An 18,761-nucleotide genomic window follows, 5' to 3' on the forward strand; every position below is an offset into this window, starting at 1 on the left:
TGTGAAGTGAGCTCTCCCAAAGCAATTTATGAGTGTGATCTCAACCATTTCCCAGTCCATTGCTCTCTCTTCGGACATTGTTTAGTGGGACCACCGTAAATGAAGGAGGAGGTCCCGAGATGGTATCAAAATTTCGACAGAAATCCAAAATTTTGGGTTTCGGTATATAACGAAACCAAAATCGATTCAACCTGAAATTGTAGTTTATTTTGGCCGAAATTTTAGGTATTTCACCCAAACATCTGGATTTTTTTATAATTATTTAATATTATTCCGAAATTACCGAAATATTGGAATTTTGATCGAAATATAGCCGTGGAATAGATTTCGTTGGATTTCGGCCGAAATTTCGAAATTACTATTTCGGTGAGGACCAAAATGCATTCCGAAACCGAAATTTGAAACCTTGTTACCAACAAGGTTTTAAATTTCGGTTTTGGGTTAGTTTCAGTCCTCACTGAAACCGAATTTTTAGCCGAAATCCCAAAATTTCGGCCGAGATTCGGTAAAGGCGATCGAAATGTCGTTTTTTATGCCGAATTCAGCTGAAATTCTATAAAGGAATAAAAAATTAATATTTATAAAAATTTCGCCGAGATTTCAGATATTTCGGCCGGTAAATTTCGGCTTCGGAACGTTTCGGTTTCTGTCCTCACCGAAATCCAAAATTTAAAACCTTGGTTACCAATTGATCCTGATAGTGACTGTATACCTAGTCTTTCTCCTCCTAGGAATGGTGCCTCTCTCTCTCTCTCTCTCTCTCTCTCTCTCTCTCTCTCTCTCATGGTAATGCCACCCCTACTTATTACCCTACTCTCCGAGTCTTATGCCGCGCAACCAAACACTATTGTAAGTCTATTCCACTATCATTCGAGAGGTAATTTTAGACAAATCCAATGCTTATCTCCTCCCATTTGACTTCTTATTCCACTATTCTCTGAGCCTATCCCGTGCAAACAAATTCAAAATGGGGTTTTCATTTTTCTCATTTTTCTTTTAAGTATTTTAAAATATTAAAATAAAACAAAATTCATCATTCAAAAAAAATTGAACAAAAATAAATGAAGTAAAACGACAGAAAAAGATACGAAATTGTAAACTATTTCAGTATTTCACATTCATTTCATACATGAACAGAACTCCCAATAAAACAACAAAAAAAAAAAGAATAATGGAGACAATTACCTCCCAATTGAATACAATCTTTCAAAATCCTAACCAACTGAAAAAATCCCCCAAAAAATAGATGAAATTATAAGCAATTTCAGTAAGAAAATGAATCCAATCCTCTGCAAACAAAACCAAACCAAGGCAAAAACAACACAAAAACAAAAACAAATCACCTCTATCTTTAGTTTAAAATTCATCCATTCTGTCTATGACCCAATATTGTACTTCTCATCCCTTTACCAATTCTCCCTCTTCCTTCCTCATCAATGGCAGATGCAGCCAAACCAGAAAACCCCTTCAATTCCTTCAAACTTGCACAACTTTTTCTCACCATAGCTCCACCCCCACCTCTCTTCTCCGCCCCGCTCGCAGATTTGCTCCCTCCACCTTTCCACACAACCTTAGACGCCACCGGCGGGGGTGTCATTACCAAATTCGAGTTGGGTTTTTTGTTCTCTTTCCTTATTGCCTTGGAAAAATCCGGCACAGACTGAGCAACCGACATTTTATTCCGATCAATACCCCCGAGGAATGACACTTTCTTCTTGGGAGTTGTTTTCTCGGCCTCTGTTTCGGATTTTTTCCGCTGAATTTTCGATTCTCTTAGCCTGGAATAGGCTTCGTACATGTACCCACGTTGCATCAAATGGGTTTTTTGATGGAATTTGGGTCGATTTTGAGTATTGGAAAAAGGGTGGAGAGAGGCGAAGAGGGATTCGAGGTTGTGGAGATTCTGATTCAGCTCTTCGTTTGATTTTAGAACTCTAATTTCTGCCATTGAAGAACAAACTCTTTTCTGAATTTTCTACACAACTTTTTGCTTGCTTCTTTTTCGCTGTCTTCTTTTTCTTCTCGCTCGTCTGTTTTTGGTTTGTGTCTTTTGATAGGAAGAGAAACTTGTTCCCAACGGTCGAATTTAAAAAGGAGGAAACATGTCCAACGGTCCACTATCAGGTGGATTTTTTTAAAAACAAAATCGGTGGGAAAGTGGGAAAAATACTAAAAGGACCATCAAAGTTTGGATCTTTCCTAACAATCATCTTTTGGACCTATCTATGCCAGGCAGGTGATCTAATCCGTTGATCCGGCCTTCTAACATGAATCGAGAGCACTAATATTGGATTCACCTTGATCGGATGATTCTTATCCATTGATCTGAAGGCTTCGATTAATTTTTGCCTAGAGATGCTGAACCGTTGATATTTGTTGATTTTTTATAATACGGAAGAGCATGAGACAAGAACCACTTTCGCCTTATGGTTGTGCAGCAGATCAATGGTCCTGACCACGTATATAAAGCTTTTAATGTGCAAAAGAGGCAACCCTAAATACATATCTGGAGGAGTTGCAATTGTTAAAGTATAAAAAAAGATTAACTAACGCCTTTTAAAACAGCTTAAGCTTTTGGAGTAATTTAAATGGATATTTCACATGGTATCAGAGCAAATGCCTGGGTTCAAACCTCCCTGATACCAAAAATAAACATGCAATGGGCAAACCCAAAAGAGGGGCACATGTGCCACATGTAGGCCAACCCTAGAAAGAGGGGCCACATGTGAGGGGGAGTGTTAAAGTATAAAAAAGATTAAATAACGCCTTCTCCAACAGCTTAAGCTTTCGGAGTAAAGTGGTTATTTCACAGCTTGTTTAATAGATAAATTATTACGCTTTTATATGAAAACCGATTTTGATATACAGAGGTCCCGGCTCCGAGGTGGCAAAACATTATATATAAAAAAAGAGGAAAATGATTGTGAGCTTGAAGCTCATATAGCTTATATGAGCTTGAAGGCCCAAACACATGGGTCCCACAATTTTTGTGGTGATCCAAACCATTCATTTGTAAGGCCCCATCATAGATAGGGTGTGTACCAAAAATCAAATCTATTGGATCATCCTAACCCTTCCAAAAGCGGAGGGAAAAAATAGGCAAATTTGTGGCAAACGGTGTCTGTCCATTTTGCCCTCCACATTTGGATGGGTTAGGATGATCCTATGAAGCTAATTTTTTGTACACATCCTATCTATGCAAGGGCCTTTCAAATGAATGGTTTGGATCATCCTACCAATGTGGGCCCACATGTGTTTGGGCTCTCAAGCTCATATAAGCTATATGAGCTTCAAGCTCACAATCATTTTCCTCTTAAAAAATTCATGTTTTAAAGGGATTTTTGCTTATATATCCCAAATCTGCATTCTATTTTTCTAATTAGACTTCAAATTTATGAAATGTCCTAAAGGTACTTTTTGAAAATATATCCAAGAAGCCCCTAGAGACCATTTACAAGGGTTTTTTTTTCCTGTAAAACTCTAATTTGCATATTTTTTCCTAATTAGACATCAACTTGGCAACCGCACAAAAAATTAAAAAAACAAAAACAGGGGTCAGGACTGTTGCTCAATGGTTGAGGCTGTGTTTCTCAATCTTAAGGTCGCAGACTCCATCCCAGCTTACCTATAAAAAAAACAGTTGAGAAAAGCAGAGGAAAATCAATCATATCACGTGGGCAAGCACCACAGTATAAAGCCCAACTAGAACAACTTTATTATCTCCCCTCTTGAAGATCTTTACTAACTTGGCTTCCTCAAAACCAACTGTTACTGCACCATTCATCCAAAAGAACAGAAAACCAACATCTTCATTTCATAACCCATTCACTGAAGCCCATCAATTTGTACAAAATCCCATGCTGTTAATAGGTATATACTTTCGTAATTACAGGGTTAGCAGCAAAAATCTGCACTGATTCTGTGTTGTGTAGTTAAATTTCCAAGAGGTTATTGGAACTCAAAATGGGGGCGCGACTGATTCAAGAAGAACCCTACCTGTATAGCCAAAGATCCATCACCATTTCATCGACCAAAATCTGAAGTATTTCCCCCTGAATTTCAATACCCGTCTCGAACATTTCAATCTCAAAACATGTCCATTTACCCAAGGATTTCCTCATGTCCCTCTCTATTATCTCATCCATATTCTTCCCAGCCAAATCCCTCCACCTTGTGATCTCCTCATAGACTTCTCTTGTCAGCTTCTCTCTACTCAAAAGCAAGGGCAGTTTACCCCATGCCCTAAAGCCAGATTTACAGTAATGACTATATTTTGAATCCAAGCTCTCTATGATACAATCAAATAGAAACCTCCTAATTTGGTGTCTTTCCTTGTCCTCTATGAAGCCCAAACTGCATATGGGACTTGTCCAGAGAGAGTCAGCGAGAGTTTCCAATATCTCAAGGACAATAGGGTCTAAAAAGGAGTCTCCCATGCTATCAGAACCACATAAAGTGAGGTTCTCAAACAAAAGTTCAGAATTTGAAATAACTTCCTCTACATAGTTGAAACTGGTTCCCATTAATCCAATGTCAGCAGGATTCATGCCATGCTTCCTGGAAGCGTTATTAATTGGATGTGTGTTCTTTTCAATGCTGATAATTCCTGCATTTGACGAGGTTGCAAAATCTGAAAGATCAGGATCAAGATTTGAGGGTCGTGCTACTGTTTTCTCATGGGACTGATCCGGGGACTGGTGGTTCAGCATGAATCCTGGAAAAAGAAGATTGTGAGATAACTGAAAAGAGACTAGCTAGGTAAAGGCTAAAGACCAGTAACATGCATAATGGTGAATGTGCAATCGCGTGCATCCAAGTGTTTTTCTTTAAAAAAAAAGTGTACAGAGCTCAGCCGGAGTAAAATGGCATTTTTTGCTTGCACCAGCAACCCTACAGGTGGCGCCCATCATAGAGAGGGTTAAGACTGTCCGACGAAGGAGATCTTTTGTTACTGACTATTCATTGTAGGCCACGGGAAATGAATAGTTTGGAACAATAAACCCCTGCTATGGTATGGAGCAACCAGATGAACAATTTGGACCACAAAAATGATGGGCCTCACATTTTATGGTTGCTAATCTGAGCGAATTTGAATAAATGCCTTTAGGCTCAGACCAAACATTGTGTAACTTGGATTTGTTATTTCTAAGGTGTCAAGTTTCAGTTTCCCATAAAACTGAATAATGGCCCCCCACCTTTGCGGTTGCTGGCCAGAGAAGGTGCAATTTTATTTTTTTTGAAAGATTTTTTTTTGTTCAATATATATCACTATCAGAAAACAATATATATCTTTCTCTTTTTGCTATTTCTATATGATAAAGTTTCAGAAGTTTCAACACAGGGGTACTGTGGCCCTTTACATAAAATATAACTTTGTAAAATGATGAAGATAGAAAATCAATCAAATCAGTGGTTTCTAGATGTAGACCATATTACATGGCCAAGGAAAATTTCCTCGTCAAACAACGCAAAATAATATGTTTGTTTATTCAATTTTCATATTTGTCAACCACGATCGAAACTTACCCAATCAATGAAATTACCAGCAGGATATGCCCGGTGCTATCAAAATGGTTGAGTTGCATAATTTTGTAACCACAAGTGTCTCAGTGCAAGAACAAGTGTATTTAGTGATACTGGTTGAGGACACCTGAACTTTCTGGAAATTATACTTGAGATATATATATTCGGTGAAAGAATCCAGGAGTGATTCTTCTTTCACATTTGTGTATGAATTTAGTGGCATTTTCATACCTGGGCTGCTGTCGAGACTCCCAGAAAAGACACTATCATTTGAAAAAGGAGCATCGAGAATGGATGTTGGACTGGAATGATCACAATCAGTAGTGAGCATAAACTGGTAAGGAACCCCTTCTTTTGTGTCCACCTGAAGACAATAAACATCAAATTTATTATTATTTGTGTTTTTGATGACGTAGGGTATCCCCTCCCCATTTTTAGGGCAGGAGGACATCAAAATTAAATTTGAAAATGGAAATGTTTGCCACTAACTGATGGGTTGAGGCTGTACCCAATTCTTATCTAATAAAAAATATAAAGGAAATGAACATAACTGGATAGACCATAGTCCCATGCATGCCTGTAATATGTAAGAGTCAAAACCCACAGAATAAAATAAGCATGTAAGACACTGGTCTTCTTATTCACCCTTCTTAGACAAGAAGGAGAAGCAAATTACAAATAGCATCTTTTTTTCCGGAAAATACTATTCTCGTCTAAAATGGAGAAGCAAATTACAAATAGCATCTTTTTCTCTGGACAATACTATTCTCAGCAAACTTTTGAGTTTGAAGGGAGAAGGTTTAGATGAAAAAGTGATAAGCTACATGAAGAGCTCGGACAGTATGCCTGAACCAAGAGGTTTCGGCCGAAATTATGTAAAAAAAGACAATAAATAAATTTCGGTTTTTGGAAATTTTATCCGAAATTAAATTCGTAAAAGAGCTTAAAAAGTGAAATTTAACCGACGAAATTTCGCTGAAATCCTGACCGACACCAAATTTATGTTCTTTCGGTGTCGGTCCGGACCGAAATCCGAAATTTCGGCCTAAACATTTCAGTTTCGGTCCAAATTTAAAACTATGGTTAAAGCAGCCAAGCCACTCTTACGCTCTTACACCCCGATTCCACCACTAACACGACCTCCTTTTGCTGAGCCACCAATGTGTTGCCCCTCACTTTCGTTGCTTCACATAGGTTTCATCATAAAAGTCAACCTCCAGGTCATGATTTTTTTTTGGAACGGTAAGGTTGATCCATTGTGACCTGGTGGTCACAGGTTCGAGTCACGGAAACAGCCTCTCTGCAGGGGATTACGGCTGCGTACATCTAGCCCTCCCCAGACCCTGCAATGGTGGGAGCCTCGTGCACTGGGACACCTTTTATCCTCCAAGTCATGTCAGAAGCACATCATACAGTTTCTCACCCTTACGATACACCCACATGAGTGACGGTAATATCCTGTTTAAGATAATTCATTTTTTGAATGGTTAATTATAAGTAGAAAAACTAAACAAGGAGCAAAGTTGACCAAGATGATCTGGGACATAAAAAAGATAAACAAAGCAACATGAAGAAAAACACACAAGGCTACCGAAAGAAGGAGAAATCGCTCTCACTAATCTTGATCAAAGATGGGCTGATGGTTGTCTTAGTGACTCTTGAGTCTGGATCACCACCGCCCACTGTATCACTATGGAAAAAATCTGCAACTAAACCCAGCAGACATTCATGATTGCGCCCTTGAAAATCCTATGATTCCTTTCCTTCCACACCACCAACAAATTCGGAGAGAGAGAGAGAGAGAGAGAGAGTCCACAAGCACACCCACTAGAGGGCCAAGGGGCAAGAGACCTGACTTTGAAAAGATCGGAGGTATGGATAGGCATGACCCAACTCATCCTGAATAGATCTATAATTAAGGTTTTAAATTTCAGTTTCGGTTTCAGTTGGCACAGGAACAGAAACCATTCGGTTTCGGTGGAAATCTTGTAAAATTAAGGAAACGTACAAAAACATATGCAAATGATGAAATTTTAAGATGATACTTTCGGAAATGCTAGAATAAGCACAAATACAAACTTAGAAATCATAACGTAAGCAAGAAATCCATCCATAATGGCCTAATCACATCGAACATGCAAGTCGCATACAAGTTCACACAGAAGAAAACAATTTGTAGTATTCTCACTTATATTCAGAAAATCATGTTCTGACAAGTTTTGAAAACAAAATGAAGTTGCTTCCTTCAAAAAAGAAAAAATGAAAACACACCAAAGGCTCAAAATAGGTACAACTTTCAGTGGCTATGATAGGTCAGAATAAGCTCACCATGAAAAATGCATGTAAGGCATATCACCTGAAAAAGTAAGCCTACAAAATTACAAACAAAAGTTTTTTTTTTTTTTTGAAAATCATTACAGACAAAAGATATTCTGTGAATCATGGACATTCTTCGACAGTTGAAAGACTGATTAATCTGCTTATATAAATTATAACACCAGGAAGGAACAACTAACCTGAGACTTTGTGTTTGTATTGAAAATCTGACCATTTGTGAGGTTGCAGTGAGATCGATCTGGGTTGCCATGACACAAGTTATCCTTCAAGCTGACACCAACTGCAGTTACTGCACAATTGTCTCCATTTTCCTGTTTTAAAGGCCTTTCCGTAGTTAGGGCAGATATCAGCTCTTGGAGAATGGACGCTGTGGATTTCCCTGACAGAGCATCCCCTGCTTCCAACGCATCCCCTCCTGCACGAGTCAACTCTCTTAATTTCCGTTCCAGAAGAGCACCTAGAGTATCTCCTCTCACTTCAGCTCCGCTTTGATATGATGAATTTCCATTTTTCTCACCTGATATCACCCTTTCCGGGTGAGGATCAGTACACAAGATCTCAACTCGACCCTTGGTTTTCTCTAACGTTTCTAACTTTGTCTGGACCTCATTTTTTACACTCCTCTGATTCATAGAGTGAGCATTAAGCCCAGTCCCATTTCTAGTAATCACATCACTTCTAACACTTCTTTCTTTTCCAATAGTAGAACTGACAAAACCTACATTCTCAATCTGAGGGCTGGTGCTCATAGGTCTTCTTTTTCGCACCAAGGTCTTCACCCTTGATGAGGAATCATCTTTCTTATCACAAGCACTCCTATCCCTGCCTATTTTATTATCCAGTACTTTGGTGGGTATCCTGGTTCTGGTGTGATTGTTAAGATTTCTATTCAAAGAAATATAATCTTTCGCCCCATTAAAAGTATCAGCAGATGAATTACTTCTGATCTGGCGACTACACAACTTAGGCTTGGGCGGCACCTTATCCTTAACTATCAAAATCTGATTTTGCTTCTGACAGTTAGACTTAAGCAAATTTGAAGCTACATCCAGTTGGGGCTTGCATTGACGCCTTCTCACGCATTGACCATGGTCTTTTTTAGAATAAGGCTTCCTATCTGGAAAATTTTGGGTTCTTCTCTGCACATTGGCCTTGCCTTGAACAGCAAGAGACACCACTCTTTCTTGCTCTTGGGATGCCAAAGGGGGCTTCATTTTACTCTTTCCCAACCCTTGCGAAGAAGTGTTACTGAGCTCTAAAGAAGAAAATGTGAACTTCGGAACTCGTTCCTCGATGTTTGACACAACATCCAGTAAACTACCACACGAAGATTGCTCCTTCAAAGATTTAGCAGCAAATGGATAAGTGGGTTCTCTAGATTGCTCTGACAAAAAAGCTGGCATTCCCTCAAATGTTCCCTTATCTCTTAGAGGAAGATGAGGAGAAGGTGAATATGTAAGATAGCATTTTGCCCTGTTATTAGGATGTGATTCGGGTTCCAAAATCTTCGTAGCAGCGACCATCAACCGAGCTGCATTTCTCCTAGAAAGTGTCCTTGGGCTCTTGATAGGAGAAACAAGCTTTTGGTGATGTTTTTTCGATCGGTTCAAAACACCCTTCAACTGCAATGCCTCAGCCCCGAATCTAGAGACAGGCTGCCTCTCAAAAAGCCCCGTCTTCTGTATCTTTTGAGGCCTGGAGTCAAGTTTTGCCGGCCCCTTTTCGAAACTCGAATCATGTTCAGAGCAGGAGAATTCTGAAGTTTTATTATGATTGGCGAGGCGTTTTCCCAATTCCTTTTCCTGGTCATAGTAAAATTCAGAAACCAACACTTTCTTTGGTTTATCATGGTGTAATGCGGGCATGGATTCCAGACCCATGAGCCTGGCCACCAAACCAGGAGTTCGCATTCCATAGTTTTTATCAGCACAAGGATAAGAACAGGTGCTATCAATTTCAGGTTTCTTCGTGTTTGGAAAACCCCCACGGTTTTCATCTTCAATCTGCAGTTTATAGAAATACATTTGAGAAAAATAACAATACAAAAAAATAGAAATCAAGAAATCAAGGACAAGACCACATACCAGACAAAGTTTGGCTACGGGCAATTTTTTTTCGCCGCTGAATTTCTTCGAAATCCATTTGGCACGACCTAAACCATGTTCCCATTGATGGGGAAAACATGCATTTTAGATTACAATGTATCCATGTAAAGCAAACATAGTAGAGAAACTGAGAACAGCAAACGCAAAACCAAAATAGTAGTGAAACTGAGAACAGCAAACACAAAAGCACAATAGTAGAGAAATTGAGAACAGCAAACACAAAAGCACAATAGTAGATAAGCCTACATTGCATCAGTACGAATACAAGTGTCGGAATCCGACACGGGTATCGAGTGTCGGATTCGGCAAACCTCAAAAGGAATGATTCGTTGATTCGCGAAAATATTTTAATCAACTCAACTAAGCCTCTGTCCCAAACTAGTTGGGGTCGGTTAATGAATCCTTTAGAAAATTTCATGAAGAAGGTGAAAGGATCTACCCGGCTCAAAATGACTAAGTCTGCTCCTGACACTAGTTGGCTAATCAATTCTCAATTTTTTTTACATAATAATATGGCTATAACAAGTAATATATTGATTGTTTTAATAGGTTAAGTAGATATAATATTTTATTTCTATTTAAGAAACTTAATATTAGGATGGGTAAAACTCAAAACATATGGTAATCGTAAAGTTGTCGTAGTATTATTCAGAAACAACATATAAAAGTGATCTAGAAGTGTCTCAAAGAATCTTTGAAATATTGGAATCCGAGACACGTCCAACACGGATTCTTCACCCATTTAGAAGAATCCATGTAACAGTAAGAGAAACTGACAACAGCAAACACAAACCATGATGACATTGATGAGAAAAACATCCATTTGGAATCCATTGCTTCCTCCCTGTCTATTAGTTATTGTTTTTAGGGATAGAAGAATTTGGATCATATGGCATCTTTTGTACTCCCCCTATCTTTTAGATATTGTATATAGGGATAGGGTTGGTGCATTGTTCCCTCGATTGTAAAATCATTTTATCTTCGGTAGGGATCCTGCCTAACCCCAACTTACCTACCAGAAGAAAAGCAAACACAAACCATGATGACATTGATGGGGAAAAAACATCCATTTGGAATCCATTGCTTCCTTCCTATATCTATTAATTATTGTCTTTAGGGATAGAAGAATTTGGATCATATGGCATCTTTTGTACTCCCCCTATCTTTTAGATATTGTATATAGGGATAGGGTCGGTGCTTTGTTCCCTCTATTGTAATATCTTTTTATCTTAATACACCGGCAGGAGTCCTGCCTGACTCCTGCCTAACATAGTTTTAAATTTTGACCAAAATCCGAAAATTCGGCCGAAAATTTTCGTTTCAGTTTGGACAGAAACCGAAAGTATATTGAATCGAAAAAGTAAATTTCGCCAAAAAAGAGTATTGGGTCATATAGGCAAGCGAGGAGAATCTCTCGCTACCTTGATTCCTCTCTCCTTCTGCTACTTTGGCAGCTTCAAAGAGAAGAGATGGAGATGAGAAACTCAAGCAATCAAAAGAGTCGCTGAGGAAAGTGATGTATTTGAGCTGTTGAGGACCCAACTGAAGAAAACCCAGATGGAATTTTGTAAAATGAAAGAGAATTTGGGGAGGAAAATCCCTCTCACCAAATATTTGGACAATTGTAGTTCGATAAATAAGCACGAGCAGGAACATCCAAATCTCAGACCGAATACATGTACATGACGGAACGACATATCATAGAATATGTGATCTGATTTGATAGGCTGCCTGCAGAAATAGTTGACTTTTTTTCATACATATTGGTTTCTCCCAGGCATCGTGTCTTTGTTGCTAGCATAAGTTCTAACAAAGAACCCAAGGGCTGATTTTGTTTTCACAGATGAGTTTTTTCTAGTCTCTCCTACAACATCTTAGCCTAGCTTGCAAATTGCGATTCCATAGAAAAATGGAGTTGGTTTTGGGAAACCCAACCACTTCTTTTGGTGCTTGTGATTTGTTTCTGATGCATAAATTTTGTCATTCGTCCAAGAGTGTATTTTGGATATGTGAAGTATGTGAATCTTGAGATTTCAATTGATGGTTTGATCTAGTTTAATAAGATCCATGGATTTCAAGCACTTCTTTCATGATAAACAACAGAAGTTTTTCAAAACTTTTGGCCCTAGTGGTTTAGCACAGCTGACACCTGTAATCCAAATGTCCCAAACAACATTTTGTGCAATTTTGAGTAAATGCAACATAGACAAGCCACCCTAATTGAGGCATAATAACCCTACATTTTGTGCAACTTTCTTGGTTATTAGGAGTGGGACTCTCTTCTAATTCAACACTCTGCCTCACGGGTGCGGCCACTCTTTTTTTGGATTGGCTGTACACATGGCACATGTGGCCCCTCTTTTGGATTAGCCATGGATTTTTCATATCAAGGAGTTGTTGGGGTTTGAACCCACAGCCTGCCATGACGCAATAACTTAACTCATATACCATGTGAAACATCCAATTACTCCAAAAGCTTAAGCCCTTCGAGTTGATAAGAAAAATCACATAAAAATTAATATTTTATTATGAATCCAATTCGGCCTGTAAACTAAGAAAAAAAGTCTATCATGTCGCCAAATTGTGCTGATGTGAAAATATTACGTCATGTTTGGCAACCATGAAAAATATTCCATGGACTATTACTGGGGCAGCTGTGAGAGATGTGCTTAGAGGAAGAGACTTGAGAAGGTGAGAGTTACTGCCTAACCCCAGCTCCATTGTTATATCTTTTTATCTTAATACCACGATAGGAGTGCTGCCTAACACCCCACCCCACCCCCCCTAACAACCAAAAAAATAAAAGCAAATATGAAAAGGGATTTGCTAGGGAGCATCACAGAAGGCATTTCGCGGACCGGCTGTTGCATGAGAGAGCAGCCACATGGGATGAATTAATTAAATGAATTAGGCAAAAAGTGAGCCTAAATGGCTGCAACAGATGTCTTCTGTGATAGTCCCTAGCAAATGCCACATAAAAATATAGTGTTGGGAGAAGTCTTAGGTTACCTGGTGGAAGCATTTTGTTGGAGAAAAGCTTCTTTTTGGCCAATCTCCTGTTCCACTCCAACAGCTGTATGAAGATGCCCACACAACCACCGGGCCTCTGAGGCCGCTTCTCTACAATCGCCGAGTTTGATACTCTTTTCCCTGAAGTCTCCTCCATTTTTAGTGAACGATAAGACCCTACAATCCCTCCACAACACCCTTACTCAAAACCCTAAAAAATTTACCATAGAAACATCACGATTTTCTCCAAAAACAACTCCGCATTGATGAAATCACTCCCTGAAAATCTCCCCACACGATTTTTCAGATCGGTCAAAGATCAAGAAATTACTTAAAAGGAAAATGCTTAGACGACGATAAATTTATCAACAAAAGCTTCTAAAAACGACGAAAGGAGAAGGAAAATATCCACCATTGTCTCTACGAAAGATCAGGGACGTGAGAAGAAACAAACCCTAGAAAGAAACCGCCATGTGATTCTTGGTTGCACTCTTCTGGTTTGTACTGATAGAGAGAGAGAGAAGTGTGAATATCAATTAAATAGGACCGTACGTGCGGGTTTGGGTATACAAAGACAAACTTATTCAACGTCAAAACAAAGGAATTTAAAATGGAAAGCGAACACGCCGAAATTAAGACAAAATACTGAAATACTCTCTGTAACGTCTCGTCTATCTCCCTACCTTCCAAAATAGTTGTTTGGTGTTCACAGTTCACGAGACGAGACGGTAAGGAGGTGTGGGAATAACAATTTAATATGCAGTTATAAATAGGATTTCACGTGTGTGGAGGCGTGGGAGAGAGACAGAGTTAATGAAAATTCGCGATAGATGTTGGGAGAGTGGAGGGCAGTTTTGGTAAGTTTTAGATAGCGGCTCAGATTACGGGTGGAGAGCACGGAGATTGGTGATTGTTGGGAAATGGGAACCATTAATTATGGTGGGCCATAGTCACAAGTGTGATTTGATGGTCCCACTGAATGGTTATGTTCCTGTAAAGATTTGGGAGTCCAAAGATGAGATTTTGTGTGGCGTATTTTTCAAGAAATACTGTAAAGCTCGGGATGATCCAAACTCATTTGTTGGGCTACAACTGAAATAGGTTGTGCCTCAAAACCCATTTCCTTAGGATCATCCTAATCCTCCAATTTACAGTGGCTTCCATAATGTGCAATCCCGCTAGAGATAGGAGGGCTTGGATCATCTTATAAATGAATGGTTTAGATCATCCTATGAAGTGGATACCATGTTAAATTTTGGAAAGAAGATTTCACTAGTCTTTAATACTTTACAAAGAGCCCAATGAGTTATTATATAGAACGCTCAGAGGGTTAAATATAGTAAGAGATAAGCATAACCAAGGCAAGAGATAAATATAAAATTCCTACCTACTAAGATTGGCCTAATTGCTAATTTAATTAAGCTACCTAATCTAGCTAGCTTTCCTATTCAACCCACTTGCGTAATCCCATTCAACCCACTTGCCTAATCTACACCAAGATAATCCATCGGTCTGATCTGACAAATCTTGACAATCACCCCCTCAAACGTATATTGATTGAAAATTAATAAACATTTGCTTACAATAAAATTTTTCCAAATTGATTACAATAAAATGTCCCCAACACACTTAGTGGTGCAATGCACACCAAGCTGATGAAGAAGGTTTTGATTGATGCTTCTTGCCAAATGTACGTCAAAGCCGGTTGCTGAAAGGAAGTCACAATGGACTAGATGAGACTTAAGGCCCCTATAGACGAGTCTACATGAAATGGGTCACTATGGACCGTACCAATGCTAAAATTGGCGAAATTCCTCTATGGGCAAGAAACCCTCTCAAGCACGCACTTCAAGGTTCCGAGAATACACCTCAACGGACTGAAGCACCTCAACTGAGTAGAGTAGCTACTATTTCAGGCACGTACCCTAAGGGTCTGAGGCATATACCTCAATGGACTAAAGCACCTCAACTGAAATAGTTTGGAGAATGAATAATTAGAAGAAAAATAAGATAAAAAGGAATGGCAACTAAGCGGCTTAAGGAAACAATTATTGGCAAACATCAAAGTCATATGAAACCTTTTAAAAAGAAATGAGATAGTGTGTCCACAAAAAGGGGTGCAAATATCAAATTGGGGGGAAAGATATATAAGGACTTGAAGAAGGGATTTATGCATCAAAAGAAGATGATGCAAATCCAAGGGGTGCTGATATTAATGTTGGCATGTATTTGTTTTTAAAGAACAGAAGCAAGAGGTGTGGTCATATAAAAGTTGGATATAGGCACTATCTTTTGCAAACCCAAGAGAAGGAAAAGAGAGTACATCCACACAAGACAAAGGCAACATGGTGGCTGTTGAATAATATTACTTTGCTTGCTTCCCTTGTATCTTCAAAGTCTCCAACCCATCAATTTTTCATTGATTAGAGAGCTTCATCCGTGTCTTGTCCCATCCAAAATAAAATATCATAACCTTCCTCATCAAAGAAGAAACCAATATCAGCTCCTTTGCAAAAAATGGGATGACAGGAAACAGCACAGTTTTTTGTTTTTTTTTTTTGGCTGGGCAACTTCCTTGCATCAGTGGAAGGCTAACATGCTCGGCATAGGTGCACAGTAAAAAGTAACAGCCACAAGCCCACAACACCGATGGAGTGGGAGTAAGATGGGGACAACCAAGAAAGAGGTAATAAGCAAAAGCCACATGAAGAAGGCAGAGAGATAGGTTTTGAGTTGCAGCGGTAACAGTCCGGCGGACGGCCGGTCTAGCCGTCCGCCGGAGAGAGCGGTGCTTCTAAGGTTGCAGTCAGCACAGGAACGGTTGCTCTGATACCATGTTAAATTCTGATATTTCACTAAATCTTGGATTTATTACAAAGAGTGGGTTAGTGCTTATATAGAGCACCTACATGATAAACATAGAATCAAATCAAGATATTTATGGAGGGAAAGAATCCTAATCAAATCCACCTAATCAAATCTACTTTCTAATCTATCTTGCTTCCCTCTTCCATCCATTGTCTAGATAAATCTAGTTGCTTCATTTTAGTCAACTTACCCAATCCACCTCCAAGATGATCCAACGGTGAGATCTTAACCCAATCCAACCGTTGGATCCTTCATATTCTAACAGCCCTACTGCACTTTTTTATAAAAAAATTGTTATAAACCATATTAAAACTTGTCTATAGATATAGCAAGAAGTCACTTTCAAACTGCTCGACCTGCTAAAGTACCATAGGTCCACAGTGGGGCCAATGAGTGAAGACATGGAGCTCACAAGTATGTTTTGTGATTAATTAATTGGTTTGGGGCTTATTTTATCATTTCCCTATTTTTATTATTTTTCATGAGATGAAGGTATTTTTGTCATTATCCATGAGATAAGGGGTATTTTTGTCGTTTTAATTGTTACCTTGCTCATGAGAACAGTCTCATGTTAGAGTACCGAGGATGAAATTCTCTTGCACGATAAAACTAGTGAGATGCCTTACATTCTAAAATAGATTTTCACAAAATTGGCCAATCCAAACTACCTAAAACTATTTTTTTGTGGAAATCGATTTCATTTATAAGACTTTTACACATCCAAATGCTACCTTAGATTACCACATCAATTGTTTGGGAACAAGTACAACATTGCTCTCGTGAAACAGTGTAAGAAACCAGGCTGATGCTTGTGTTAAGCCATAAATTGCCTTGCACTTGGATCAGTGAATCCTAGGGGTTGTTGAAACCTCGCATTTAGAATACCATGTCGGAAGGTGTTTCGAATATCCAACAGACAGAGAGACCACCAAAACAAGCTAAGCAATTTAAAAAAATAAGGCATACTACTGGTCTAAAGGTTTATATCGAATTGAACGCCTTGATGTTGATGGCATCCTTTAGCAACGAGGCAGGCTTTGTGACATTTGATGAAGACATCTAACTCAAGTGTCATCTTAAAAACCCACATGCAACTGACAAGATTTACATGAGAATGATGATGAACAATATACCGAGTCTGATTCTTTAGTAAAGCATTGAATTCTCCAAGCACATGGCTCCATGCCATTTCGAAGATCTCACAGCCTGGGTGTTGCAAGCTAGTTCAGGTGATAGCCAATGGGATAGAGTCTCTTGAAAACACCTTGGAAGTGGATGACGTGCGTCTAAGAAGGTTTTCGGTTTGGGATGCCACCTTTAAGACTTGTCAACGTCGGATTGATGAATATCGTCAGAGGGATTAACAATGTATGAATCTATATATGTCAGGAAAGCTAGACTAGCACAAAATGGTGTTGTAGGATCCCGTCTATCACATTGAGGAGGCTCCTTCTACATGTTAGGAAAGGTAGAGTTGCTCAAAATGGTGTGGTAAGATTTCATCTATCACACTGAGGAGGCTCCTTAATGAAGCTAGTGAAACAGCCAAGAAGGATCAACAATGTATGAATCTATATATGTTAGGATAGCTAGACTAGCACAAAATGGTGTGGAAGGATCTCGTCTATCACATTGAGGAGGCTCCTTATACATGTTAGGAAAGCTAGACTAGCACAAAATGGTGTGGTATGATCTCATCTATCACATTGAGGCGGCTCCTTAATGGAGGTAGCGAAATAGCCAAGAAGGCTCCTGCAAAGTGAACCATTGTATTGTAAAAGGAAACACGCTTGGAAAGAAAAATACACCCAATCTAAGGATCCCGATAAAAATGCCATTTTGGCATGCTCTTCCAACTTGGACTTGTTGTGCGGGGGGTTAGTCGCGCGGGATTGTTGGTCACTCTGGGAATGCCTGGGACTACGGGTTATTTTGGGAAAGTCCAAGGGATTGTTGGTCAGTCTAGGAATGCCTGTGACTCCTCAAATAGGGATTTCAAAGTGATCGAAGATTCCAAATTTTGGGTCCTACTAAAATGGGTCGAAATATTTCTACTCACATATACTGATTATATGAGAAATTATATGATAGGTGGCCGTGAAAACATGTGAAGTCTGGAAAGTATGGTACGGCCCATTCCATATGATGATCCAAACCGTCCATCTGTTAGGCCAGAACTTAAATAGGTTGTGCCCCAAAAATCATTTCTATAGGATGATCCTAACCCTCCGATCTGTATATGTACTTCCCTAAAAATCATTTATGGAATCTTCTACAGATCGGAGGGTTAGGATCATCCTATGGAAATGATTTTTGGGGCACAACCTATTTAAGCTAGCCTAACAGATGGACGGTTTGGATCATCATATGGAGTGGGCCGTACCTTACTTTCCAGACTTCACGTGTTTTCACGGCCGCCCATCATATAAATTCTCCGATTATTATGAAACTAGTTGCAAACACGTGCATGGAGTAAATCTTACATCAAGTAGATCGGTTGAGTAGATAAGATCAACCAATTAAATCAATCCTACTTATCATGCCAACCACAAACTCTTTATCAATTATCTGGGAGGAGTCTTAATTAATTAAAACTCTAAACAATTGCTATCCAATAGTTTTTTAGTAATCCAGTAAAAGCAAATATAAACGTTGAATGGGGGAGAATATAGTGGGGGTGCCACATGTCACACTCACATGTCACAGCGCATGCACTAGCTTTCTCAAGTTCCACCATTTTCGACGGAATTTGCATCTCGCCTTTTTTTTTGTAAAGCGCCTGGAATTTAGGAGACTCTTTACGTGAAAATCCCTCATTCCCGACTACTGCTACACTTGAAAGTGGAGGGAAAAGTCTTCTCCGACTAAGGGGGTATTCTCCAAGTCCTACGTAGTGCACCGAAGTTGCTCACAACTAAA

General features: G+C 39.1%; 2 protein-coding genes across 2 annotated transcripts; both read right to left on the reverse strand.

Annotated features, from left to right (window-relative positions):
- Positions 1-1,363: 1,363 nt before the first annotated feature.
- On the reverse strand, positions 1,364-1,948 carry LOC143892095 (homeobox Hox-B3-like protein). The gene has a single exon (XM_077396562.1). The coding sequence runs from the start codon at positions 1,946-1,948 to the stop codon at positions 1,364-1,366; it is 585 nt and encodes a 194-aa protein (XP_077252677.1).
- A 1,744-nt stretch (positions 1,949-3,692) lies between these two features.
- Positions 3,693-13,694, reverse strand: TRM22 (DnaA initiator-associating protein). Its single transcript, XM_077397146.1, has 5 exons — positions 12,975-13,694; positions 9,945-10,012; positions 8,040-9,863; positions 5,755-5,887; positions 3,693-4,714 (listed from the first exon to the last, which is right to left on the reverse strand). Exons 1-5 carry the CDS (start codon positions 13,129-13,131, stop codon positions 3,993-3,995), a joined length of 2,904 nt encoding a protein of 967 aa, XP_077253261.1. The 5' UTR covers positions 13,132-13,694; the 3' UTR covers positions 3,693-3,992.
- Between the last annotated feature and the right edge of the window lie 5,067 nt (positions 13,695-18,761).

This window comes from Tasmannia lanceolata, unplaced genomic scaffold (assembly GCF_043159265.1).
Source record: "Tasmannia lanceolata isolate RefF3 unplaced genomic scaffold, GAP_Taslan_0.1 ptg000015l, whole genome shotgun sequence".
Lineage (NCBI taxonomy): Eukaryota > Viridiplantae > Streptophyta > Magnoliopsida > Canellales > Winteraceae > Tasmannia > Tasmannia lanceolata.